Source organism: Felis catus, chromosome A2 (assembly GCF_018350175.1).
Source record: "Felis catus isolate Fca126 chromosome A2, F.catus_Fca126_mat1.0, whole genome shotgun sequence".
In the NCBI taxonomy this organism is placed as follows: domain Eukaryota; kingdom Metazoa; phylum Chordata; class Mammalia; order Carnivora; family Felidae; genus Felis; species Felis catus.
Window position 1 is genome coordinate 57,776,278 of NC_058369.1, and position 27,711 is coordinate 57,803,988.

Below are 27,711 nucleotides of genomic sequence, written 5' to 3' on the forward strand. Positions count from 1 at the left end.
CTGTCTCTCTCTGTCCCAAAAATAAATAAACGTTGAAAAAAAAAAAAAGAAAATTTAAAGTAAGGTGGTTCAGTTGGTTAAGCATCTGACTCTTGATCTCAGCTCAGGTCTTGAGACCAGGGACATGAGGGCTCTGTGCAGGGCATGAAGCCTACTTTATTATTTAAAAAAAATTTTTTTTAAACATTTATTTATTTTTGAGACACAGAGTGAGTAGGGGAGGGGCAGAGAGAGAGAGAGAGAGAGAGAGAGAGGGAGACACAGAATCCAAAGCAGGCTCCAGGCTCTGAGCCATCAGCACAGAGCCTGATGTGGGGCTTGAACCTACGAACCGTGAGATCATGACCTGAGCTGAAGTCAGATGTTTAACTGACCGAGCCACCCAGGTGCCCCACATGAAGCCTACTTTAAAAAAAAAAAAAAAAAAAAGATTAAAGAAATAGCACAGGGGTGAAAAGGTATGGCAAACAATTCTGAAGATGGTAATTCGTGTGACCAGGCTTTGGGGAGGCTTTCCACACACCTGGGCCTCCCCTTTGCCCCGGCCATCTTGAATATCTGCTTTTTCCAGAACACGCTGAGTCCTTTTCCCCCTGGTGTTCGCATATGCTACTCTCCTGGCCAGATCTCCAGTGTCGCCTCTGGGAGTTTCTTTGCAAGGCATTTATTTTTCACATTAAACTTTTTAATCCATCTGGAATTTATTTAGGTATATGAGGGGTCCAATTTTATTTTCTTCCAGATAGATATTCACCTGTGCCAGCACTGAATATTTCATGATCTACCCTTCTCCGACTGAACTGAAATACTACCTTTGTCAAGAATCACATTCTTACATATACTAGAATCTATTTTGGGGTTCTCTCCTCTTTCCCGTTGCCCAGTCTTGTGCCAATGCCATGTTGATTTGATTACAGCGGCTTTATAGTATGTTCTTCTTTCTGGTGAGGTGAAAAAAAAACCCCATGTTATTCTTTTTCTGATTTTCTTTGGTTATTCTTGGGTATGTAGGCTGCCACACGATCTTTGAGGTCATTTCATCCAATTTTGAAAAAAAAAAATCCTAATCGTATTCTAATTTGAATTACATTAAATTGACACAGAAAATATGGAGGAATTGACATTTTACGGTATTCCCATCCAGGAACATGGCACGGCTTTTGCTCTTTTCCAGGTCTTATTTTGAGATCTTCCAGAAGATTTAATTCCATTTATGTTTCTATACTTTTATTCATATACTTCATCTCCATAAACAACACACAGGACTGTTTCATGTTTAAAATTTTGCCAGTTCTTTCTTTGGCTAAAACATTATGTGCCTTCTCCCTTCCAGACAATGTGACTGCTGTATAGCATTCCATTCAAAGAACTTTCTACTTGTTTATCCAGTACCCTCAAGATGGGCCATTAGCTTGCATCCAAAGTCTCCCTCTCTTTTTTTAATGCTTATTGATTTTTGAGAGAGCGCAAGCCGGGGAGGGGCAGAGAGAGGGGACAGAGGATCTGAAGTGGGCTCTGTGCTGACAGGCTGACAGCAGCGAGCCCGATGCGAGGCTCAAACTCACGAACCGCCAGATCACGACCTGAGCCGAAGTTGGATGTTCAACCAATGGAGCCACCCAGGTGCCCCAAAGTCTCTTTTGATTTTTTTTTTTTTTTTTTTTAGCAAACAGTGCCCCATGAATATCTTTGCCCACATGTCTTTTGTTCATGTGAGATTTCTCACATGCCTAGAAGAGGAATTGCTGGGTCGTGTGGCATTTATATCTTCAACTTCACTAGGTACAACCAAACTATCCTGCAAAATACTTGTGCCAGTTTACATTCTGGCCAATAGAGCAGGAGAATTCTGGTTTCTCTACGTTGTAGTCAGGGATGGGAAATTTCTCTCCTGACTTTTCTTGGCAAACTCCATCTTTATTTTATTTTATTAATAATTAAAAAAAATTTTTAATGTTTTATATATTTTTGAGAGAGCGAGTGAGCGAGAGAGAGAGAGCACGCACCCGAGCATGAGTATGGGAGGGGCAGAGAGAGAGAGGGAGAGACAGAATTCGAAGCAGGCTCCAGGCTCTGACCTGTCAGCACAGAGCCCAACTCGGCGCTTGAACTCACAGGCCGTGAGATCATGACCTGAGCCCAAGTTTGACGTTCAACTGACTGAGCCAGCCAGGCACCCCCCCCCCCCATTTTTTTTAACGTTTATTTATTTTTGAGACAGAGAGAGACAGAGCATGGGCAGGGGAGGGGCAGAGAGAGAGGGAGACACAGAATCCAAAACAGGCTCCAGGCTCTGAGCTGTCAGCACAGATCCTGACACAGGGCTCAAATTCACAGGCTGTGAGATCATGACCTAAGCTGAAGTCAGACGCTTGATCGACTGACCCACCCAGGCGCCCTTCCATCTTTATTTATTTTTTTTTTTTTAACAAAAAGCTCTTTTTTCATTTTGGTTTTTAGTCTTTATTTTTTTGTATGGGATATATATGGAAATACATGTGAGGAGGCATGAATGTACATATCTGTCTCTAACTCAGTCTCTGTCTATGGAAGTTCAACAGAAATAGAAGTTTACACAGCAAAAAGGCTTCTCCGATCCCTATCCCTGGCCACCCACGCCTTGGTCCTTTTGTAGGTGCCAGCAATTCTTAATGGTTTCTTTTGTTTTCCATCCAGAGAAAGTCTATCAATATGTAAGCAAATATGTATATACACTCTTTCCTTATCCCGGTTTTAATCAAATGGTAGCAGACCACACTCTTCTGCACTTTTATTTCTCTACTAAATCTATTTGGGGATCATTCAATATCCTTTTTAAATTTTTTAACGTTTATTGTTTTTATTTATTTTTTTTTAATTTTTTTTTCAATGTTTTTTATTTATTTTTGGGACAGAGAGAGACAGAGCATGAACGGGGGAGGGGCAGAGAGAGAGGGAGACACAGAATCGGAAACAGGCTCCAGGCTCCGAGCCATCAGCCCAGAGCCTGACGCGGGGCTCGAACTCAGGGACCGCGAGATCGTGACCTGGCTGAAGTCGGACGCTTAACCGACTGCGCCACCCAGGCGCCCCTGTTTTTATTTATTTTGAGAGACAGAGATAGAGAGCAAGCAGGGGAGGGGCAGAGAGAGAGGGAGACAGAACCCCAAGCAGGCTCCGTGCTGCCAGCACAGAGCCCGATGTGGGGCTCAAACTCACAAACCGTGAGATCATGACCTGAGCCGATGTGAAGACTTGAACACTTAACCGACTGTGCCACCCAGCTGCCCTTATCCTTTTTAAAAAAATGTTTGTTTCAGACTTTAAGCTGTATTACAAAGCTGTCATCATCAAGACAGTATGGTACTGGCACAAGAAAAGACATTCAGACCAATGGAACAGAATAGAGAACCCAGAAATGGACCCACAAGCGTATGGCCAACTAATCTTTGACAAAGCAGGAAAGACTATCCAATGGAATCAAGACAGTCTCTTCAGCAAGTGGTGCTGGGAAAACTGGACAGCGACATGCAGAAGAATGAACCTGAACCACTTTCTTACACCACACACGAAAATAAACTCAAAATGGATGAAAGACCTCAATGTAAGACAGGAAGCCATCAAAATCCTTGAGGAGAAAGCAGGCAAACACCTCTTTGACCTTCACCACAGCAACTTCTTACTCAACATGTCTCTGAAGGCAAGGGAAACCAAAGCAAAAATGAACTATTGGGACCTCATCAAAATAAAAAGCTTCTGTACAGAGAAGGAAACAATCAGCAAAACTAAAAGGCATCCGACGGAATGGGAGAAGATATTTGCAAACGACATATCAGATAAAGGGTTAGAATCCAAAATCTGTTTATTTTATTTATTTATTTATTTTTTCAATGTTTATTTATTTTTGGGACAGAGAGAGACAGAGCATGAACGGGGGAGGGGCAGAGAGAGAGGGAGACACAGAATCGGAAACAGGCTCCAGGCTCTGAGCCATCAGCCCAGAGCCTGACGCGGGGCTCGAACTCACGGACCGCGAGATCGTGACCTGGCTGAAGTCGGACGCTTAACCGACTGCGCCACCCAGGCGCCCCTAGAATTCAAAATCTGTAAAAAACTTATCCAACTCAACACTCCAAAAACAAATAATCCAGTGAGGAAATGGGCAAAAGACAGGAATAGACACTTCTCTAAAGAAGACATCCAGATGGCCAACCAACACATGAAAAAATGCTCAACATCTCTCATCATCAGGGGAATACAAATCAAAATCACAATGAGATACCACCTCACACCTGTCAGAATGGCTAACATGAACAACTCAGGCAGCAACAGATGTTGGCGAGGATGCGGAGAGAGAGGATCCTTTTTGCACTGCTGGTGGGAAAGCAAACTGGGGCAGCCACTCTGGAAAACAGTATGAAGGTTTCTGAAAAAACTAAAAATAGAACTACTCTACGACCCAGCAATTGCACTACTAGGTATCCAAGGCACACAGGTGTGCTGTTTCGAAGGGACACGTGCACTCCATGTTTACAGCAGCACTATCAACAATAGCCAAAGTATGGAAAGAGCCCAAATGTCCATCGATGGATGAATGGTTAAAGAAGATGTGGTATACAGATATAATGGAGTATCACTCGGCAATCAAAAAGAATGAAATCTTGCCCTTTGCAACTATGTGGATGGAACTAGAGGGTATTATGCTAAGTGAAATTAGTCAGAGAAAGACAAATATCCTATGACTTCACTCATATGAGGACTTTCAGATATAAAACAGACGAACACAAGGGAAGGGAAGCAAAAATAATATAAAAACAGGGAGGGGGACAAAACAGAAGAGACTCATAAAAATGGAGAACAAACTGAGGGTTATGGGAGGGGTTGTGGGAGGGGGGATGGGCTAAATGGGTAAGGGGCACTAAGGAATCTACTCCTGAGATCATGTTGCACTATATGCTAATTAACTTGGATGTAAATTTAAAAAATAAATTAAATAAAAAAATCATGACCAATCAGTAAAAATTAAAGGTATTACATAGGAAGAGATCTCAGAAATATTTAAGTAATTGCTTCTGTCCTGAGATTAAAAACCACCAGAAGAAGATGGCTTCTTAGGTACCAATAAGTAATGAGAGGACAGCAGAAAAGAGGGGGCATGTTTTCAGCTCCATTCTCTTCATAAAGTTTCTAGCTGTCTCAATTGGGCATTCTGGTATGTTAGTGAAAATGCTCGCATTAGGGTTCTGAAACTATTATTTTAACTACTCAAGTACTATATAAAAACTATTTTGAGAGGCACCTGGGTGACTCGGTTGGTTAGGCGTCAGATTTTGTCTCAGGTCAAGGTCTCGCAATTTGTGAGTTCGAGCCCTGTGTTGAGCTCTGCACTGGTGGTGTGCAACCTGCTTGGGATTCTCTCTCTCCCTCTCTCTCTCTGCCCCTTCCCCACTTGCACTCGGGCTTTCTCTCTCTCTCTCTCTCTCAAAATAAACAAATAAGCTTTAAAAAAATTAAAAAAGCTATTTTGAAAAAATAAGTAAATAAAATAAAAAATGTTTATTTATTTTTTGGCGGGGGGAGGGGCAGAGAGAGGGAGACAGAAGGATCCAAGCTGGCTCCACACTGTCAGCACAGAACCTGATGCTGGGCTCGAACCCATGAACCATGAGATCATGACTGGAGTCGAAGTCAGACACTTCAAAGTCAGACACTTCCAACTGAGCCACCCAGGCACCCCAGATCATTCAATATCCTTACATAAAAAGCTTCCCCTTTCTTTCTTCTTTTGTCCCTCCCTTCCTTCCTTCCTTCCTTCCTTCCTTCCTTCCTTCCTTCCCCCACTCCCTTCCCCCCACTCTTTCTCTTCTCTCTCTCTCTCTCTCTTCATGATAGCAGCATAACATTGCACTATTTGGTTGTATGAGTATACTTTTAACATCTCTTCTAGATAAGCATCTTTCATTTGCAATCATTTGCCATAATGTACAAGGCTGCAGTGAATTTCCTTACAAATTCCACAAGCGTGAGAGCCTCTCTGTATCCTGTAAACGAAACTCTTGGTTCAAAGCAGAAACGTGTTTGTAATCGTGTCACATTGCCCATCCCACCCCAAGACTGCATCTGTTGACACTCCCCTGCAGGAACATATCAGGTAATTGAATGTTTGGGTGTGGCTAATACTGATTGATATAAAATAGCATCTCAAAGTATTTTAAGATGTGTGTTTAAACAGCATTATGTGGTATAATTTACACACCGTAAAGTTTATTCATTTTAAATGGACGTTTCATGAATTTTAGCAAATTTATGGAGTTGCAGGCATCACTACAATCCGACTTTAGAACATTTCTCTTTTCCCAAATCTTTCAATGTGTTTTACATCTTCGTTTCTCTGAGTGAGACTGAGTATGTTTCCATCCATCTAAGAGCTGTGTCTAGTTCCTTTTCTGTGAATTTTCTTTTCATACCCCTGGCCTGATTTTTTCGGTTGTATTTTTGCCTTATTGATTCGTTGGCCCTCTTTGTATATTATGCTCTCAAACTAGGGTTAAGTGTCACTTCTTTCAAGCACCCTGTGCTTCTAATTCTCATTGGCTGGAATGAACAGAATCTATTAATGTGTCTGCATCTCCACCATCCTGTGAGTTGTCTGCCCACAGTGACAGTATCTGGTTTCTGCCCACAGTGAGTTGGGCAGTATCTGGTTTCATTCCAGGCCCCCACCTCTCGGCACAGGACCTGACCCAGAGTTGGTCTCTGCAACTAAGCTTGGTTCCGGTATCTGTAAATATGTGTTCCTTGACCCTCAAGGTTCCTATCACAAGTTTTGATGATGTGTTAATCTGTGTGGTTACGTCTGAGGGCCAGGCACCACGGCGGTTTTATTCAATACCGTATACCCACGGTGCCAAACCGTGTGGCCAGATACATTATTTTCTTTAATTAACTTATTTTTTTAATGTTTATTTTTTGAGGGAGAGGGAGAGTAGGGGAGGTGCAGTGAGAGAGGGAGACAGGATCCCAAGCGGGCTCCTCACTGACACCAGAGAGGCCCGATGTGGGGCTCGAACTCATGAACTGTGAGATCAGGACCTGAGCCAAAGTTGGACACATAATTGATTGAGCCACCCAGGCACCCCAACTCTTTTTTTTTTTTTTTAAGTTTATATATTTATTTTGAGAAGGATAGAGACAGCATGAGCCGGGGAGGGGCAGAGAGGAGGAGAGAGAGACAATCTCAAGCAGGCTCCGAACTATCAGTGCAGAGCCCGATTTGGGGCTCGAACTCATGATTCGAGAGATCATGACCTGAGCCACAATCAAGAGTTGGCTGCTTATTCAAATGAGCCACCCAGGTGCCCCTACAACTCTTTAAATACATGTTCACAAGTAACTCTCATAATAACCCAGGAAGGAAGGTTGCGGAAGCAGGCCTGAGGCTCAGAGTAGGAAAGTGATGCCTAAGGCCACCCGGCCAGAAAGGGTGTGAGTGTGTAGGTTGGGGGGAGTGGCCCGGGAGCTCCTCTTCTGGGAGGCAACTGGGGCACTTCTGACAGAACAGAGCACCAATTCTCTGAGCCCTTGGGCAAAGCCTCTCACAGAGTTTGTCACCAGCCCACCTGAGCAGGGCGAGGCTTGGCCTAGTGCCTGATTAGCCCCTTCTGGCCTGGAGACGGGCTGGCTGGACTCCCACCTGGAAGCCCAGTCGGGCTGTGGCCTTCTCTCTGTTCTCGATATTTCGCCATCCATGACTCATGCACGGCAATTAATCATCACTGCCTCATGACAACTCAGGTATAATTATCTTGTATCATGAGTGAAGTCTCAACCGGTGGCCCCGGCCTTCCCAGAGACACCACGGTTCCCTGAGAATGCAGGGTGAAGGGTGAGAAGTGTTCTCTCCCCCCCCCCTCCCCCGGCAAGGCAGGCCAGCCTTGTGGAGGGGCCTCCATGGTGCTCTCTCCCTTAAATATCCGGGCCCCTCTGGACTTGCTGGCGGGAGCAGGCATCCTGGGACTGGGGTGAGCAAAACACAGGGGCAGCTAAGGGGGGGAATGGTATAATAGTAAGGAGAAATGATAAAGATAGCAGGGCATGGTCTGGCCCACTTGCTCTGGCCTCTCCTTGTCCTCATTCACTCATTCCCTAAGTTGTGACTAACGCCAACCAGTTGTCAGAGGAGACCCCAGCCTCTGAGCTACTGCTGGGAAGCAAAACAGACTCCCTTTCCCCAGGGAGCCTAGCATTCCAAGGGAGCAGGGGAGCTGGCTGCAGGCACACCCTGAGAGGAGACTATTTTGCAATGTGCTAAGTCCTTACTGTAAAAGAAATGCCTAATGCCGACCAAGGAAAGTCGGAAGGCTCGGTTTTTGCTCTCTGAGGGGTGCCATCTGAGCAGAGGCAGAATACACTCTTGGTAAAAGGGGCAGCAGACACAAAGGCCTGAGAGTGGGAATGTTCTGGTTTGTTCAAAGAACAGAAGGTAGGCTGCTCCCGCTGGAGCAAGAAAGGGGGAAACCAGGTCTGAGTGGTCAGCAAAGGCTATTGCACAGTTTGGCTTTTATTCTAAATTCAGTGGATACAGTCTAAGAAGTGATTTCTTGTGGCCAGCTAAGCTGCGTGACCTTTGACAGTTTGCTGGGTCTGTAATTTCCTGCCATCCATCTCTCCTTTCAAGAAACACTTAAGGAGCATCTACCGTGCGTCAGCCCAGCCCTGGGGACACAGCAGTGACAAAACAAAGCCCCTGCTTCTGGGAGAGTCCACCTCCTGGAGGAAAGGACCCCTGCCACAGCTCTTCTGCCTGGTGACTCCGGTTCAGGCTGCCGGCTCCCGGAGACCCCCAACTCGGGCCACCCGTGGCCGCCAGGTGGCGCTCTGCGCCTGTGCAAGGGCCGCAGCTCGAGGGTCGCCGGGCAGAGACCGGACCCCGGAGGGGGAGGGGCGGCCGGGCGGGGGGCGGGGCCCGCGCCGCAGGTTGTGTGACTTTGGGTTTGACCTGCCTGGAGATGAGCTAATCCCGCCGTATAATAGACTCCGGGGAGATAGGGAAAATGGCTGCGGCGCTATCTGCGTCGCCATGGGGACCATCGCGCGCGCGCGGGCGGGGCGCGAGCCTGGAAAAATACAGCCTTTGTCGGCGGCGCGTGTCACTCACTGCGCGGGGACCTCAGGCGGCGGGGCTCGGGTCTCTCTTTCCCTAGGTCCGGAGCGGGGAGCTCTGGGGCCCCCGGCAGGGCATGCCTGTTGAGGCTATTGGGACCCCTGGGTGTCCCCAAACTCCTCGAAGACCTTTCTCCCTTACACGCCCCCACACCCCGTTTTCTGTCACTAGCACATTCCACCCCTTTTGCTGTGGAGTCTGTCGCACCTGCACACACCATTCTCTCCCCTCTGGCTGTCTCTTTCCCACGCTGGAGAGGGGTCCCGGCCCGTGTGTCCTGAGCCTACCCAGGCAGGCGCAGGGACAGGCCCTAACGACAGCCCTTCCTACCGCACACCCGGGCACACCCAGGCATATAGATGCACAACAACACAACCGCCCTCACACAGATCCGTGCACCCCGAAGGCACACACTGGGGTGAACTCTGACCCGCGGCACACTCACTCCTGACAGTCACAGGAATGCACGGATGCGCATGCTTACAGGCACGTAGGAACCCAGAGCACTGAGTAGGGTCGGACACCTGCAGGCACACACCCGTGTCTGAGTATACACACACGCACGCGACCTAGTGGCAGATGACACCGCCTCCTGTGTGCACTCCTCAACGGCCTCCTCGAGGGCAGGTACACTGTGGCACTCAATACGCTCATCCACCACACCTGTACACACGGATTTGCACACCCACTCCTTCACACACCTGCCTTCCCACCCTGAGTGACACTCGTGCCTATGCACTCACGTGCAATACCCCCTCCTCTGTGCACCCTCCAACAGCCTCAGCTGGGCCCCCTCCAGGCATTCACAGCACACACGCCCACCACGCCCATGAGCATGGGCTTGCACACCTGCGCTTTTTTGTAGCACACTTCTTTGACATGCCCGCATGCACACCAATACCCTTTCTTGTTCAGTGCCCATCCACTGGCACATGCGAATGTCCATGCAAACATGCCAGGCACACCCGGGGGCGCACGCGCGGGTGCCCCCGGCAGGCAGGCAAGCAGGCAGGCAGGAGGCGCGGGCACAGGGCGCCCGGCGTGCCCCCCGCGGACGGCTATCTGCCTGCCCATCAGCGCGCGGATCTGCGGTGGTAAATGATGCATTCGATGGCGGGCGCATTTGTTGTGCGCGCTCTGAAAGGGCTCCGATAATCTGGAAGGCAGAGATAAGGAACACCATTTATTCCGCGGCACTTTGGAAACAATTCCCAGCCCTGTACAACCCCATTCTCGGGCAGCCTCCGGGAGCCGGGCAGATAACGATTGGCTATTCATTATCTTCGCCGGGAACAAAGATTAGCCGGCCGAGATGAAAAATTACCCCGGACAGCGGCGCAGCCCCGCTCGGACCCCCCTGCCCGCCACCGCCGCCCGCGCCTCGGTGCCCCGCCCGGCCCGCGGGCTCTGCGCTCACGCCCTCCCGGCCCGCAGCCTGGCGCTCGGCCTCCCGCGCTCGCGTCCGCGCGGCGCTCGGCACTGCCGCTGTCCTCCAATCGGTCTGTCCTTCCCACCCAGCCCGTCTTCGGCCTCCCTACTTTTCCCTCGTTCTCTTTGGGGCCCTTCCCGCTCTCCCTCTTCTCCCCACTGCTCCGGGAACCTGCCTGGGTTCCCTTCTCCCTTCCCATATCTCTGTTTTTGTTGTGTTTTGCTCTCTCTCTCTCCTCTGTATCTCTCCTCCCTTGTTTCTCTGTTCATGGCTCTGTCTGGTTAGCGCGTTTGCTGCTTTTGTTCCCATCGCTCCGACTCTTTCTGCCACTTTTAAGTTGTTTGTTTTTGTCTGTTCCTGCGTGTCCCCAACCCACCCCTCCAGCCCCTACTGGCGTCTCTGTCCCTCTATGGCCGGTGCTTTTTAAAATCTGTCCTCGGGTCTCCCTGTCCTCCTCTCCCTTCTCTGGGTCTTTCCATCCCTGGGCCTCCATGTCTCTCAGTCCACACCCCCTACCCTCTTAAGACTGTATTCCTGACAGCGGACCAGAGGCCAGCCCAGCCCAGCAGAGAGATGGCAGGTGGGGTGGGGGTGTAAGACTGGAACCCCCCTCTGAAGAAACAAGACAGAAGTAGAAAAGCTTCTGTAGACACTCAGGCGCTGCTGGGTTCACGGGGATTTGCTCTCGTGCCCCTGAACTGGCTCCCTCATGCCCCTCCCCAGTGAGGCTGGGGGCCTTGGGAGCGGGTGGTCCCAGCGAGGCCACCTCATTAGAGCAGTTATTCAGCATGGCGCTGGCGTCGGCAGATAAGCCTTATCAGCTCATCTCCCCCTCCCACAGACAGACAGAGAGTGCCCTGGCAAATGGCACCCCAGAGCTCCACTGGCCGCCTGCCCTGCCGGTTAGGGATGGTGGGTGATCTGGGAAGACACACAGTATGTGTGTCATCCAGAGACACACTCGTCCCCAGACGACAGACCCAGGGTAGTACTGGGTAGAGAAGTACATACACATAGTTCCAAGATACATTCATACACACAGATGTCCACACCCTAGATAAACAGACACAAACACCCACCCCAACACGTATCAGTTCATACGTGGAGCTGTAGACAGATGTGCAGACACACTTGGATACACTGTCCACGCTCCTATCATCTGTCCAAAGATACAACGTTACACACCCAATACCCAGTGCTGTTAAAGAAGGACGAAACATACACACACACACACACACACACACACGCATGCACACACGCTCCGATTCATAGACACAGGATACCCAGACACACACTGCTACCGACCCACATAGGGACACACACCAATTTATAAATAAACACTTGGAAATACCCACTTCCCATCATATGATTCACGAACACAATGATCTCACAGATACACAGCCACAGGGACACACATCCAGTTCCACAGACACACTTTCCCATAGGCACTTTTGGGGTCATGCTCTGAAACAGCCACACATAATGAAGCACAAACTCTCAGGGACCCACAGAACACAGACTCTCGATATAAAACTCCCACGGACCCACAAGAAGAAATGGGCGTGCTAATATACTCAGTTTTGTAGACTTCCCACGTGCTCACAGATGCACACAGACACACAGGGGCCCTCAGGATAGATGTTCTTCCGAGCACACACAGCACATACACGTGCAACACAGTCACTATCAGCTTCAAAGAAAGACCCACAGATAGCAGATGGCCACAGAGATGGGGGGGGCTGGACACTTCTCTCGGGCACACACTAGTTTTCCCAGGACCAGGGACTTCCCAGTCCTTCCAAAGCAAAGCACTTTCTCTCTGGGCCGAAGATCCCCAGGCCACTTTCACTCCCCAGGGCAGCTGGAATGGGACAGGGCAGGGGGGGTGGGGAGCGGAGGACCCCCACTGTGGAGTTGAATTTTGATGTAGGGACTTCGGAAGTTCAAGGACCAGATTCCCCTAGCATTCTTGGGGTGAAGATTCCCACACCCCAGCTCCTCTGCCCAGCCTTCCGAGGACAAGCCCTCTACTCCCTCTCTTTCCTGAGAGGGTTCCTTGGGGATGGGCCAGGGGGCCGCCTCAAACTCCACTCCTGAAATGCTCTGGTCTCCTTGGGAGTTTGGGAATTGGGGCGAGAGTATAGGTGGCTTGGAAGGGAGAGGCCATGTGTCTACATTTAGCCAAAATCAGCCTGGAAGTGAGGGAGGGGTGTGTGTGTGTGTGTGTGTGTGTGTGTGTGCACGCGTGTGTGCCAGATTGTCAAGCTACATTTGGGTGTATGCCGGCGTGCATGTCAGTGTGACCCAGATCTCCTGGCTGAGAATTTCCACGTAGCCACAGCTGTGTGCGCTAACGCGTGTGCACAGAAGTGTGCATGTGTGAGCACTACTGGAAGCAAACTGGAGGAGGAGCAGGCGTCTGTGTACGTGCGTGTGTGTGTGAGCGCTTGTGGCCAAGGCTCATGAGGGTCCCCGGGGAGAGTCTCAAAAAAGAGACGTCCCGGGCTTTCTGAGCTTACACCCCTGAGAGAATAGGTGCTCATTCCTGCGCCCCTGCGAGGGCGGGAGTAGTCTGGAGTATGGGCGAGTAAGGTATTGCGCCTTGAGTGCCTTCCGGCCCTCGGCCTGCCGCCCGGCGGCTGGACCAGGGAAACGGGGCGCAGAGCTCTGGGCACCCTCCTGCCCCCCTGCGGCGCTCCCGCCCCCTCAAAGTGCTGTCGAAATAAAAAGCAGCGGCCGCTGCGGCCGGGGGAGGGGAGGGAGAGGCAGCGGGAGCGAGAGGGAGGTAACGAGGCCAGCGCCGCCCGGGCTCGCCGCTCAAGTCTCTATCTCCAGGCTGCCTTCGCCCCCACCCCAGCCGGCCCCCGTCGGCCACCAGGCGAACAAAAGCGGCCCGCCGCGCACCATGCGGCCACTCAGCGCGCCACCCGGGCCCTGCTGGTGAACGCCGACAGCTCGCACCGGGGTCCTGTGGGCCCACCTAGCCACGCACCGCGCTGTGCGCCCCGCTCCGCTCCGGCCCCGTCCACCCGGGGGCGCCGCCCGCCGCACCTCGCTGGGTAAGTACCCCCACCTCCGCCTGGCCCCAGGGCCCTTCTAGTCCCCAGGTTTGAACCACCCGGCCCCCTAAACGCAGTCCCCCTAGCCCGTGGCCCCTGACTTGTGGCCTTCGGGGTTCGCCCTGGTCCTACCAGCGGCTCGAACCCCAGGTCATAGGGGCCTGATGCTGAGGGAGTATTTGCGGAGTCGAGGACAGTAGGCCCGCGTCGGGCCTCTTGTTTTCCCATTTCTCGGATGCAGCACACATAGGCCGCGAGCCCCGGTTATTCCCGATGCCTCGCAAAGCGCCCCACCTCCCGGCCCCCGAGCTGGGGTCTTTGTCTCGGCCGCCCCCACCTCCGGGCCAAGGCGGCGGAGGCGCCCAAGCCCGGCCGCCGAGCCGCGGCTGCACCTGCCGGCTGGTCCCGTGCGCCGGCTTTGCGCGGCTTAACCCGGCTCGCTCCTGCGTGCGCCCCCGCGCGCTGCGCCCCGCGGCCCTTTATCCTGTGTGGCTGGGGTGCGGGTGGGGGAGAGCGCCGGGTCTGGAAGTCTCCCCCCTGCCCCAAGCCGGAGCCGGAATCTGTTTAGTGGGATTTCAATAAGAATGGGGCCGCCGCGGGCTCCGAGATCTGCCGCGGGGAGGCGTAGACGGCGGCGGTCTGGGTCTGTCTGGACGCCGGGCATTCAGAATCCTTCGGCGGCGGCCAGGCTTGAACTCCAGGTTGCCCCAACCGCAAGGGGAAAGATCCGGCGTTCAGGGCCCCCGGGAGTGGCGGCCGCTCCTTTCCCGGAAAACACGGAAGGAAATTCGTTGTTTTGGAAAAAGCTACGTCTCCCGGGGATCGGGAACATCTGGCGGTGAGCTCCGGGTCTACACAGGCACCTAGCGCTGGGATTCGTTTATGAGTGGGCAGGATTTGAGAAGCAGGTAGGGCCGTTGCGGCTACCCAGGCGTCTGGAGAGAGTTTCCCAGCCGGGTCGACAAATTGCAAACAAATTGCGTCTAACGAAACGGATTTACCAGTTGTCATGCTGCCGGGCCGCAGGACCGCCAGGCTCTCTGAGTAAACCGTGCCTGTGCTTGAAGGAAGGAGAAACGCTGACCGATTGTCTGCAGGTCTCAGCAGGGCCTATGGGGGAGGCTGTACGGCTTGGAGGTGGGTGGTTAGAACCTGATAAGGAGATACATGATCTCGCAGGCACCTCAGCCCAGGGCGCTGAGACTTCTCAGCCCGGGTTTTACGATTCGAAACGGCCCTAAAGACGTAAAGAGTGGGAAAGCCATCATGGAGGCCAGAGAGGAGAAGAAGCCTTCACATTTGGGGGGCTGAAAATGAACCCCAGTGAGCAGAAGGGGCTGTTGGAGTCCTGGTCCCTCCATTGCAGAACCCCTGGGTGGGGGGATGGCTGCAGGCCTGAGCAGATTTGAGGCCTTACCCTATGGGGACTTCTGAACCCCTCTGGCTAAAGCAGGCCCCCTCTTCCTCCTCAGTACCCCTCAAGGCACATCCCCAGTGTGGGGCTCGAAGGTCGCTGGGTTGCCAATTAAATATCCCTATGGAAGGCAGTCCTTAAGCAAACTGATTTCTTTGAATCTCCCCTCCACCGCTGGCCAATTAGATGCCCATAGGAAAAGGCGAGAAGAATTAGGTTACAAAGAGAGGGCAAACTTATGGTCCCAGAGGGGCCACCTTGGATGAGGGAAGTTTAAACAAAGGGCACGGAGGGGAGGGGAAGACCGGGCAGGGGCAGCTGAGAGCCGAGGCCGGTGGGTGAGGCCGGTGGGTGAGGCCCACTAGAACCTGGCCTTGGATCCCTGAGCCTCCAGCTCCCCGGAGAACACATCTTGAGCCGTTAGGACCCATGCTTTCTCGGGGAATCTCAGGCTACTTGAAAAAGGCTGTTGGAACATTCAGTTTCTCTGCTGCCCATCGCCAGTCCTTCCTGAAGTCTTGTTCTCATGTAAGGAAAGTGACAGCTTCTCAGTGCGATCAAAACGCAGCACCCGCATTAGCAACAACCCTTGGAAACCAACAGAAACATGGAAAAGGGGTCACGTCCCTCTGAAGGTGTTCTGGAGACCCTGAAGCCCCAGGCTATAAACCGAAATAAATCTGCTTTCCTCATGTGTGAGGGTGCCCCCCACAATCCTAGCTGATTGGGGGGGGGGCTGCCCTGAGCCTCCCCGGACGTTTGTTTGCGTACAAGTGATAGGATGGTCTTTGCTGCCTACTGGGCAAGATGCCTGACTAGTGGCCCTTGGTCTGTCTGGCATACACACACACTCATGATGGGGGAGGTGTGTTTTACTGACCAGCTGGGCCTTCTCCTGCCTGGCGCCCCTCTTCTCTCTCCCAGGCGGGTTCGTTCCTGCGGGAGAACGCAGTAGTCCCGCGTCCAACGCAGGAGCTCCAACCATAGTGGAGGCCTCCGCCAAGCCGGCTGCCTGCCTGCCTGCCTTTTGGAGGAAGGCAACCTCGGGGCCTCAAGAGACCTGGCAGGGCTCCCTTCCCCCCCCCCCTTTTTTTCCCTCCCCTCTAGGCCGGGATTGCGGGAAGGGAGACTCGTGCGGATCTCCCGAGGCCCCTGCTCAAGCATTGCTTAACTGCCCTGCTAAGCTCCTCTGCGCGGCGATTTTCTGAGCCGCCGAGCGGGGTAATTAAATCCCCGCCAGCGCTCGCTTCTGCGCCAGGCCAGCGGGCAGCTCGGGGCTGCCGTTCAGGCGGGGGGCCCGGCCAGGCTGGTCACCTCCACTTCTGCGGTGGCCCAAGACGCTGCCCCAGAGGGGCTTCAGATTGCCTCGGAGGGGCTTCTAGCCGAGTTCGTAATGATGAAACTGCAGACCCACCCCGAACGGGGGTAATTTGAACCACGCCTTTGGGGAAAATAAAGCGAATTACCTGCTTTCCCGAGAGCCCAGAGTAGCCACCTCCCTGCGAACCGAGGCACGGATCGCAGACCCACGGAAATCTTCCGCTCGGCTCCGGCGTTCACGGCCCCGGGTCTGGCAAGCGGCTGGCTGCCTCCTGAGCTGGGTCCCGGGGTTCGAGCTGGCGGGGCAGTCTTGCCTGACACCAGGGATTGTCCCCGGGGCGGCGGTGTCTTTGATAAGCTCCTGCTAGGTTCCAGGGACGCAAAACAGTCTCGAGGCTCCGACGATTGCATTTTACGCGTTGATGAAGAATCATAAACTAAAGGCAGGGAGGAGAGACAGACGAACAGAGAGGCAGCGAGTCCCGGCCAGACCGCGCGCGTTTCGGGTAGCGCGAACCGGAAGGCACTGAGGCCAATCACCTGCCCGGCCTGGCCGCAGAGGCCCGGCGCCCGCGGCCTCGCGCTCCCACTCCCGGCCCCGGCGCGCTTTACTCAGCTGGCGCCGGCCTCCTCTTATGCGGAGCGGAGTTCCGAGTAGACCAGGCGGGCTCCGCGCGCCCCGGAGTGAAGCGGAGCGGGAGGCGCAGCGGGCCGCCAGGGCAGGCGGGTCCCCAAGCGCCCAAGACGCGCTGGTTCCCAGCCAAATGGGGCTCCGCGCCTCCAGCCCCGCGTCTTTACCTGCCGCCAGGGCCTCGGACAGATCAACGGACAGCCGGACGGAAAGGCAGGAGGAGGCCCCTAGCCTGTGCCTGCGCCCCCCGGCGCTGCCCAGAGCTGGTCTGGGAGAGGGTGACGGGCGCTCCCGCGGAGCTGGGCCTGGCCGGGAGCCCCCCGAGCCGAGGGGACCAAGGGCTTTCCTCCCTCCTCGGATTATTAAAAAGTTCATTTCCTGGCGAATCGGGTGACGTCAGGGCCCCGGCGTCGCGGTGGCGGGGCCGCCCGGCCGGAGAAGCCGCCTCCAGTTACCCAATTACCGACTGTCAATCCCGCCGCCCCTCCCCCCACCCTCCCGGGGGTGGCCCGGACCCCCGCCCTCTCCCCTGTCCCGGACCCACCTGGGATCCCTCTGGGCTCCCACTACGAGAACCGTAGACCCAGCTAAGGGAGAGGGGCTGGAGGACGACGATTATTCCCCCCTTACCCCCGCACCTGTCTCAATCTCCCCAAAGTTCTTTGTTTCCGACCCTTCCCCCCCCCCCCCCCGTCGGCCATAGGCTCCCTTCGAGCCTCGGTCTCCTATGTCTGTACAATGGGAGAGAGCAAGGAGATTTGTGCACGGGGGCCCTCCACCCACAGAGCTGGATCTGTGCATTGGAGGTGTGTGGAGAGCAGTTCCAGGTGACTTAGGGGACAGAGCTCTCAGTCTATCGCCTCCCTCTCCCCAGGGGCCGCCTTAGGGACCCCCAGGAGGGAAAAATGCCTTCTCCTGCCCGGAGGCGTCTCCTTCGAGCCGGCGCCGGCGCCAGTCCGGGTCTCCATGGCCTCGCCCCAGGCAGTTCGGCCCGTTGGTCTGCGAAGGCCACGCCCGGGAAGGGGACGCCCCCTCCCCCTCTCTGGAGCCGCCAGCCAGGCCACCTCCACCCGGTCAAGCACAGTCCTAAACGGCCTCTTGTCCGAGGCCCAGGTGCCCACTAGAGCCCCGTAGTTCCTGCCCTTCACCGCTCCTGCTGTCTCGAAGCTGTCCTCCCAACCCCCTGCTCAGCCATAGCCCGAGTCGGGGGAGGGAACGGTCTGGGTAGGTAGTTGGGACTCCAACTGGCCACGTTCAGTGGTAAAGGAGGTGGGATCTGAGAGAGTGGAAGAGCGGGGGTCCTGGGGAGAGGACACCCAGACGCCCAGAGGGTGCGGGACCCAGGCTGCGGGGGGAGGGGGTCTCCAGTTGGTTAGTAACTGGGAAGAGGGTCTTGGGGTTAGGCGGATCCAGGAGTGTCCGCAAGAGGGGGCGCAGCAGTCGGCCGGTGGGGTGAGGGTCCCGGCGGGGGGCACTGGCAGCAGGGGCCGCCGGGAGGGCGCTGGGAGGGGGCCCGCCGGCGGAGGGGGGCAGGCCTGCGGGTCAGTCCGGGAGTCCGGCGGTCCGGGAGTTGCGGGCGCAGCCAATGGGGGGCGGAGGCTGGGCGGCGCGCGGCGCTGATTGGCTGGCGCGGGCTTCTTAGGCGTGCACGGCCCCCGCTTCATGTCTGTGCAGGAGTCGCGAGCTGGCGCCAGGGCGGCCGGAGGATGCCGAGGGGCCGGAGCCGGGCGGGCCTGAGGCCGAGGCGCGCGCTGTCCCCCGCTCCTACTCCGTGAGCCCAGCCGCCTGAAGCGCGGTTCCTGAGCCCGCCACTCCCGGGGCTCCCGCCGGTGCTGAACCTCCGTCCCCGAGGCCGTGGCCCCCCTCCCTGCGGCGTTGCGTGTGTAAGTTTGGGGTGCGAGAGCTGGCGGGGGGCCTGGGGCGCGCCAAGCTCTGAGAGGTCCTTTCGGTGGGTCAAGGCCGGGGCCAGGCTTCGGGTGACTGCTTTGGTGTGCCTTGGTGAGAGGTCTTGATTGTGCCTCCTGGGAGTGAGCTGGGGCAGGGGTGGGGGGAGGCTGGCTCCCAGCCGCTGGGGCTTAGTGTGTGTGGTTGTTTTTTTTTTGGTGGGGGGGGGGTCGTCAAGCTGGTATGTGTATCCGGCGCCAAGTGCAGGTATGTGCGTGTCGCTAAGATCATGTGCCCAGTGGGTGCCCAGGCGCCTGTCTTCAACTTTCAGTCTGTGTTTATGCGTTTGTGTCCCGGGAAGGAGGGGGGGGGGGGGTCAGTGTGAGTGTCCGATTTAAAGTGAGACTCTGTGTTTGTTGGGGTCACTGGTGTCGGGGCTTGTGCCCGTGTGTGAGCCGGTGTGCACGGATGTGTGGCTCTGGGACTGGGGGTCACCATGTGAATGTGAGCGGCTGACCGATCTCCTCCGCCTTCCTTTCGTTTTGAGCTTTGAGCTTTCCTCCCACCCGGGACTGTGCCTCGGCCAGGCTCTGCTGGGGCGCAGCGGCGTGCGGGACTCCGCGTGGCGGGACTTTGGGGGTGTCAGGCCGTGGCGGCGCCCCTCACGCCCCCTTCCGTCGCGCAGGGACGCTGCCACCGCCTCGGCCCAGATCCCGAGCCTCCACTCCCGGCCATGGAGGTGGCGCCGGAGCAGCCGCGCTGGATGGCGCACCCCGCCGTGCTGAACGCGCAGCACCCTGACTCGCACCATCCGGGCCTGGCGCACAACTACATGGAGCCCGCGCAGTTGCTGCCTCCCGACGAGGTGGACGTCTTCTTCAACCACCTGGACTCGCAGGGCAACCCCTATTACGCCAACCCAGCCCACGCGCGGGCGCGCGTCTCCTACAGCCCCGCGCACGGTGAGCGCAAGGCCAGTGGGTGACTGGGAGCCCAGGAGCCGTGCGCCGCGCGCCAGGCGCGGGAGGGGAGGAGGGCCCGGCGGCCTGCTTCCCGGATGTGAGCTCCGCAGGAATCGAGGCAGCTGAAAAATTGGGGCGGGAAAGGTGGGGGCAGCAGCCTCTTGAGGAGGGTCTGGGCACCGCAGGGTGTTTGCCCAATTCCCAGCTGGCCTGTGCGGGTTCCCTCGAGGCCCTGGTCTGGTGGGGTTCCTCGGGTGCCACTTGTCCTTCAGCTCCGGACTGACATTCTTGATTATTACCGGTTGGGGTATTATGTTTCTGGTTTTCTTTGGGAAGAATGTTACTGCTAGCTGTTTTGTGAGTTGTGGTCCCGTGTATCTGTCATGGCGCGACTCGGCCTCTGCGCACCCTGACCCCTCTCCCTCCTCCCGCAGCCCGCCTGACCGGAGGCCAGATGTGCCGCCCACACTTGTTGCACAGCCCGGGGTTGCCCTGGCTCGATGGGGGTAAAGCAGCCCTCTCCGCGGCTGCAGCGCACCACCACAATCCCTGGACCGTGAGCCCCTTCTCCAAGACGCCGCTGCACCCTTCAGCTGCTGGAGGCCCCGGAGGCCCCCTCTCCGTGTACCCAGGGGCAGGGGGTGGGAGCGGGGGAGGCAGCGGGGGCTCTGTGGCCTCCCTCACTCCCACTGCAGCCCACTCTGGCTCCCACCTCTTCGGCTTCCCACCCACTCCGCCCAAGGAAGTGTCCCCTGACCCCAGCACCACCGGGGCTGCCTCCCCAGCCTCCTCTTCCGCAGGGGGTAATGCAGCCCGGGGGGAGGACAAGGATGGGGTCAAGTACCAGGTGTCACTGACCGACAGCATGAAGATGGAAAGCGGCAGTCCCCTGCGCCCAGGCCTGGCTGCCATGGGCACCCAGCCTGCCACACACCACCCCATCCCCACCTACCCCTCCTACGTGCCCGCCGCTGCTCACGACTACAGCAGCGGACTCTTCCACCCCGGAGGCTTCCTGGGTGGCCCTGCCTCCAGCTTCACCCCTAAGCAGCGCAGCAAGGCACGCTCCTGTTCAGGTAAAGACAAGTGCCAGGGAGCCAATGGGAGTGGGGTTGGTCTGTGCTTTTGTTTGTGGGGGTCGGGGGCTATGATATGGGAGGCGGGGCAGTGCCAGTCTTCCAGATCTGGGGATGGGTGAAGTCTCTCTCTAATAGACCCCAACAGACGTTTGAGAACCCAGAATGGGGGAGAGGGAGCCCTAAAACTTTTGTCCTTTCCTTAACTGTCCAGGGTTGCCCCCAAAGTTCATTTCCCTTCCCCCTCCTCACCCTCCCTTCCAAGGTTGGCCACTGCCAGCCTGAACCCAGACCGGGGATTCCCCCTTCCCTTCCCTGAATCTTCAGTGAAAATTTGAGCAACCTCTTGACTTGTGTGAGGGAATGCAGTAGCAAGTGACAGCAGCGAGGCTGTGTGTGCGTGTTTTTGTGCGTGTTTTTGTGTGTGTGCGTGCTGTGGGTGCTGTGGGTGCTGTGGGTACGCTCCAGACCCTTAAGGAATCTGGTTCTCCAAGTCAGGCAGTCCAAATCGTGGGATTTCGATGTTTCCCAATCTCCTTGGGAGATTTCCCCCAAAGCAGCATTCCCGGGAGTCGTTCCTGCTCCCTGCCCGCTGGCGCATCCTTCACTCTCCCTCCCCGAAGGCTGGAGTGAGGCGATGAAGCTGTAGGTAGCTTTGCCGCTTTGCGGAGGAGACGGCTGGGGCCACACTGGTTTCGTCCGAGAACCTGGCTGGAGAGCAGAAACCGAGCTAGCGCGGGGCTTTCGCTGTCAATGCCTCCCTTCCAATCCCTTTAAGCTAAGGAAGAAGAAGATTTTTAAAACTTTTACTCCTGAGTCCAGGAACCTTTCCTTGCCCAGATATATCGACAATTTAGTTTAAACTAAATAGGGAAAATTTTTTTCCCGGGCAACACGATGTAAGGCATCCAGCTACCCTGCCTGGGTGCCCCCACCGTCCCTGGCACCCACCTCAGCCCCACCCCAGGGCCCCTGTTCTCAGGCCAGCTACCTTGCCTTAAATTAGCCCTTTCTCCCAAGTTTGTTTTACGTTGTATTTGAATTCCAGATGGCCTTTTAAAACAACAACAAAAACCAAAAACCAAAAACACCACCACCGACAGAAGACCAAGGTCACTTAGTCTGCTTAACTTCGAAACGAAAGGGCTTGGGATGTGTTTTGTTTTAAAGAGCAACACCTTGTATCCGAGTCCGGGACTGAATTCTAGGGCCTCAGCGGAAAAGAGGGCAGCTGGGGAGAAAGAAGGAAATTCCCTTGCTCCGAGAACAGAAAGAGGGTAGGAGCTGAGGGCAGAGGACGCGGGGCAGAGAACCAATCGGAAGGTGGCAGACGAAGTTGGGGAAAGGGACAGACCGAAGAGGCAGAACTAGAAAGCAAGGCAGAGTCCTCCCAGGCCCAGCCGGGTCGAGCTGGGCCACTCCTGCCACCGCCCTGCCTTCGGCGAAGTTTGCTGTAAATACCCTTTCATTGTCGCGCCCACAATCCCTGGGGCCCTGGCCCCACTCCTCCCTCCAGCCCCATTTCCCTTCCTTCAAGCCAGGGTTTTGAAGAGGGAGACTTGGCCTTAAAGCTACTTTCTGAACTCATCTCCTTCGGCGGGGAAGCCTCCTCTGGGTCCCTCTTCCTGCCCAGGGTTGGAGCTAAAAGTCACCCCCTGAAGCATCCGGGCCCGAGGCAGACTGCTGCCTGATTGGCGCTGGCCCACCCCTGCCTCTCTCCCCTCGACCTTATCCGTTAAGCGGGCCGGCGTCTCTCCCTGTCCCCCTTCAGAAGGCCGGGAATGCGTCAACTGTGGGGCCACAGCCACCCCTCTCTGGCGGCGGGACGGCACCGGGCACTACCTGTGCAACGCCTGCGGGCTCTACCACAAGATGAATGGGCAGAACCGGCCACTCATCAAGCCTAAGCGGAGACTGGTAGGCGCGGGGCAGCAGGTGGCTGGGGAGGGGGCCGGTGGGCAGCACCCTGACGCTGACCTGGACTGGAGCCGGCAATTTATTTAAAAAATAAGAGTAACACCACCAAACCCTTCAAATGCAGCTGCGTTGCCTCTTGAAATCCTCTTATCATTTAAATCGCTTGGGGTCACCCTTCTTTTAGGCCAGATTTTTTTTCAGGCCAGATTTCCCCCTCTGCGGCCCACCAGGTACCCGCCCCCCACTGAGCTCAGGGCTCCCCAAAATTGAATGTCCAAGGGCCCGACTCCTGTCCCCTGGCCTCTGTTTAACTCTCTTTAAAAATAGGGCCATGAAGTAATTTTCCTTGTAGCCCAGAACACAGTCTCCTCACGCTTATTTAAATAAAACACACACACCAACCACCAAAAAAACCTGCCCTTTATTATTTTTCCATGGAGTCACCTATACTGTGTATTTTCATTTGAGTGATTTAAAAAAATGCCCTTTCGGATCTCCTGCCGGAGTTTCCTATCCGGACATCTGCAGCCTGAAGATAAGGAAACTTCGCGTATCTGTTTCCGGACTCCGCGAGTTTTAGAGCCTCTCCTCGGCTCAGTCCTGCCTCTCGCTGGGCTGTTTTGAAATTTCTAATACCCTCCGCTCTGCAAATAATGCGTAAAATGCTAAGAATAATAAATATATTTTTTTCAGGGCGAAGTGATTTATGAGGCTTAAATCGCTGGCCGCTTTGGGGGCCCCCTTTTTTTTCCCCACCCTGAGTGCGGGCGGGGTGAGGGCCCGGGTGGGGGTAGGGGTGGAGGATGCGGTGTTGGCCCCTGAGTCAGAATTCCAGCTTCAGGCTGCTTACTCACCCTCACCCTCCCCGCCTCTGAGGCAGCAGACCGGCAGGTCCCTCCGCTGTTGCTGTCGAGGAGGTTGGAGCTCCGGCCTAGGGCCCTCCTGGCCTTTGCTGGTCTCATTCCCCCAACCCCAGCCCTGCTGCCTGCGGTTCACTGGGGAGTGTTGCGGGGGACAGACACATTCTGTCACTGTGGGGCTGGGCCGGTGGGCCCACAAGAGGAGATCTGCTTTCTTGGGTGAAGACTCTCTTACTTTCTCTCACTTTTCCCTTTTCCAGAAACCAGGCACTTATTCCCAGACATCTCTGGCCTGCATTCCCTGAGGGGCTGCGGGGCAGTGAGCACTCTGGTTTGGGGTACAGGGTGTGGGACAGACCAGCATTGCGGTGATGGAAATGTTCTGGATCTGCACTGCCCACTGTGGTTGGGGCTGTGGGTTCCTTGAAATGCGGCTGTGCAAAGGAAGGAACGAAGTTCTAATTTTATTAAATCGTAGTTCAGTTGAATTTAAACAGCCCTACCTGGCTAGTGGCGATCATATTGGACGGTGCCGCTCTAGACTCCCTAAACATTTGACGTCCCTGCCCTGGCCTCAGGCGAGGTCACACCCAGGACTGTGGGTCGTGGAGAGTCATGCAGACGTGTGAGCCAGCCTTCTAAACCAAAAGAGCCCTTCTCAGGGCCTCAGTTTCCCCTTTTACAGAGTTAAAGGGTTGGGGGCGGTGGCTGATTTTTCCCTTCAGCTCTTGCGCCCTTGTTGATTCTGAGATCAGGCTTCTGAGAGTTCTTTATTCTGAGTTCTGCGATGGCTTAGGTCTCAAATTCTAAAATTCCACGGCTTCTGAGATGCTTGGATTTCCCTGTGAGATTTCCCGCTCCTGGGCTAAGTTGGCAGGGACGGGGGGTTGGGGTGAGGGTCGGGGAGGGAGGTCGAGGTGGGGCGTGGGAGCCCAGCCTGCTGACGCCACCCTCCCCTCCCAGTCGGCCGCCAGGAGAGCCGGCACCTGTTGTGCAAATTGTCAGACGACAACCACCACCTTATGGCGCCGAAACGCCAACGGGGACCCTGTCTGCAACGCCTGTGGCCTCTACTACAAGCTGCACAATGTGAGTCCGCCCCTCCCCGGCCCGCCCCGCCCCTCCCCGGGGACCGCGGCTCTTTGTGCTGCCAGGCGCGGGGCCCCAGCCACAATCTCCAGCGTGGCTTGGCTTGGGAGGCGGCTGTTCCCCCGGCGGGCAAGCCCCAAGTGCCAGAAGGGCTTCCCATAAGAGGGGGCAAGCTGGCTGCAAGTGTGGCCTCCACGGCAGCGGTCTGGGGAAGTGGTGTCTTTTTAAAACAAAAGGTGGGTGTGGAGTTCGGTTGTGTCGATGGGGGGCAGTGCTGGCACTTAGTGGGCTCAACGGCCTGGCCTGCCGGTCCCACACAGTGAAAGAGACCTTTCTTGAAAGGGCGGCAGGCTGATGGGAAGACCCTGGCGGGCCGAGGGCGTTTGCAAGTGGGGTCCTGAGCCCAGACCCGCCTTTGGCGCCACGGGGAAGCTGGGGGGTGGGGTCTTGTTCTGGGAAGGGAACTAGACCCCCCTGACGGTTTTGTGGTTGCCCCCAGGTGAACAGGCCGCTGACCATGAAGAAGGAAGGGATCCAGACTAGGAACCGGAAGATGTCCACCAAGTCCAAGAAGAACAAGAAAGGTGCAGAGTGCTTCGAGGAGCTGTCCAAGTGCATGCAGGAGAAGGCCTCCCCCTTCAGCGCCGCCGCCCTGGCTGGACACATGGCGCCCGTGGGCCACCTCCCACCCTTCAGCCACTCGGGACACATCTTGCCCACCCCAACGCCCATCCACCCCTCCTCCAGTCTCTCCTTTGGCCACCCCCACCCATCCAGCATGGTGACCGCCATGGGCTAGGGACGGCCCCCCACAAATGGACGGATGGATGCCGAGGAGGGTGGCCCGCGGTGCGAGGCTGGGCGCCCCTAGGCAGGGTGGGGTGGGGGCAAACCCTTAGCTGCCTGCCCTTCCCTGAAGACTGATGGCACTCCCGCCAGCCCAGTCGGAGCCCCAAGCTGCCTCTCCTGTGGGCGCTCCACTCGGCCGTCAGCGGTCACGGTGAAGATCCTCACCCAGGCTGGGGGGCGGCCTTGGCCCGGCTTCCTGCCCAGGTGGGGTTTCCATCACGGACGATTGTTTGGAGAACAGAACGGACAACTTTTTGAAGAGAAAAGGGGGGAGGCAGGGGACAAATGAAGAAGACCGTTTTTGGGAGGAGAAGGGAGTAGGCAAAAGTAATTTATTTTGCTCTTGTTTCTAACAAGGACTGGGAGACTTGGAGGTCCGAGCTGCCCTAGGTTCTCTGGGTCTTTTTGCACCAAGTACCGCTTGGCCCACCTGCTTGCTAGGGCTCTGGGGGCAGGTGTGCGGGGCCCTCGGCCCGCACCTTCCCCTCTGGCTTCCCTCTCTGAAACAGCTGGAGCTCAGGTTGGGCTGAGCCAGTATAGCCGGACCACCACCGGCCCGGGGAGGCTGAGCGGTGTGTGCCCTGGCGGCCCGGCCCTGGAGGGCAGAGACAATCATGGGCGGTCCTGCGCAGATTCCCAGGCCAGGGCTGGGTCACAGGAAGGAAACAACATTTTCTTGAGAGGGGAAATGTCTCCCAGATCGCTCCCCTGGCTCTGAGGCCGAAGCTGGTGTGACCCGTGTCCCCTTAACGAGCCTGAGCCACAGCCTGACTCCTCTGCCAGGTGGACCCCTGTACATAACATCCTTTTTCTGCTCACCCCTCGACCCCCTTCCCTCCCACTCTGAGACAAAAGAAAAAAAAAATATATATATATATACAAAAGACTGCATAAGCTTAACTCGCTGAGGAGTTAGTTGTTTTATTTTTAAACTCATTTTGGGTCCAGTCAATTGTACGTTGCCACGGAAGCCCTTGCTGTGGAAAGGAATAAAACCTACAAACCAAGGCTGTAGCTTCGCAATTATTTTTGGAAAAGTTCTTGGATCCCACAGCCCTCGAACGGGGAGCCGGGGGCCTGGGGAGGGGCTTTGGCTGCTCTTGGCCTCCAGGGGCTGGTCTGGCAGGTGGCAGAGGCAGGAGTTGGGGGGGTGGGTCCAGGGAGAGGCCACGACCCTGCCGGGGTCCCTGGAGACGCCTGGGTTGTGCTCTGCTTTGCTGTGGCTGTCTGGATCCTTCCCAAGGTACAGCTGTACATAACCGTGTCCGAGCTTAGATTCTGTATGCGGAGGTGGTGGGGTGCGGCGGCCGGCGAGGGCCGGCCCAGGACCAGGATTGTGCTGATGTAGTCGACCAAGTGCAATATGGGTAGGCGATCGCTGCGGGGGCACCACAGCCAGAAGTAACTTATTTTGTACTAGTATCCGCATAAGAAAAAGAATCCGCAGTATTTTCTGTTTTTATGTTTTATTTGGCTTGTTTTATTTTGGATTAGTGAACTAAGTTATTGTTAATTATGTACAACATTTATATATTGTCTGTAAAAAAATTGTATGCTATCCTCCTATTCCTTTGAAGTGAATACTGTTAAGAATAATAAAATACTTTTTGTGAACGCCTCTGGCCGATCTTGTGGGCTCCCAGGCTGCTGAGTCCTGTGTGTGGAGATTAGTGGTCAGACCTAACGGGTTCTGCGGCCCAGTGATTTGGAGAGAAGGGCTCCTGTCTGGCTGGGGTCTGAGACCCTGATGCCCCCCCCCTGCATTGCTCCCATCTGAATTTCCTCATTGTCACCTCATTGGGGGTCCTGATGGCTGGGTGGATACTGGGGATACAAGGGGAGGCCATGGTTTCTCCAGCCTTTGGCCTACACACTGATCCTTTTCCTGGGGCTCTTGTAGAAGACTGCCTCCGCCCCTGTCCCCATCCACTTCCTCCCAGATGATCAGCTCTTGTTTCTGTCCTCTCTGGTCCTCAATATTCCTGTTCATTGGCAAACCTGATCACCAGTGTTTTTGATCACTGATGTCATTGATTGCTGTCATCCTCAATCAACGAGGTTGGTCATTGGAGATAGCCA

The 27,711-nt window shown here is 55.5% G+C and overlaps 2 protein-coding genes across 5 annotated transcripts; one reads left to right on the forward strand and one right to left on the reverse strand.

The window, feature by feature from the left end:
* Positions 1-8,503: 8,503 nt before the first annotated feature.
* On the reverse strand, positions 8,504-17,454 carry LOC102901658 (translation initiation factor IF-2-like). 2 transcript variants are annotated; one of them, XM_019825149.3, is made up of 3 exons: positions 17,163-17,454; positions 16,511-16,801; positions 8,504-10,298 (listed from the first exon to the last, which is right to left on the reverse strand). In XM_019825149.3, the coding sequence occupies exons 1-3, from the start codon at positions 17,368-17,370 to the stop codon at positions 10,216-10,218; spliced, it is 582 nt and encodes a 193-aa protein (XP_019680708.1). In that variant the 5' UTR covers positions 17,371-17,454; the 3' UTR covers positions 8,504-10,215. The 2 variants fall into 2 exon arrangements, 1 of the variants encoding a protein (XP_019680708.1); XR_006594010.1 differs by lacking the exon at positions 8,504-10,298 and adding an exon at positions 15,182-15,632 and having other exon boundaries at positions 16,511-17,454.
* On the forward strand, positions 11,409-27,246 carry GATA2 (GATA binding protein 2). 3 transcript variants are annotated; one of them, XM_011280258.4, is made up of 7 exons: positions 11,410-13,630; positions 18,670-18,878; positions 19,565-19,841; positions 20,276-20,917; positions 22,689-22,834; positions 24,658-24,783; positions 25,283-27,246. In XM_011280258.4, exons 3-7 carry the CDS (start codon positions 19,613-19,615, stop codon positions 25,580-25,582), a joined length of 1,443 nt encoding a protein of 480 aa, XP_011278560.1. In that variant the 5' UTR covers positions 11,410-13,630; positions 18,670-18,878; positions 19,565-19,612; the 3' UTR covers positions 25,583-27,246. The 3 variants fall into 3 exon arrangements, with proteins under 3 accessions (XP_019680707.1, XP_011278560.1, XP_044907961.1); XM_045052026.1 differs by lacking the exon at positions 11,410-13,630 and adding an exon at positions 17,777-18,219; XM_019825148.3 differs by lacking the exon at positions 18,670-18,878 and having other exon boundaries at positions 11,409-13,630.
* The last annotated feature ends 465 nt before the right edge of the window (positions 27,247-27,711 follow it).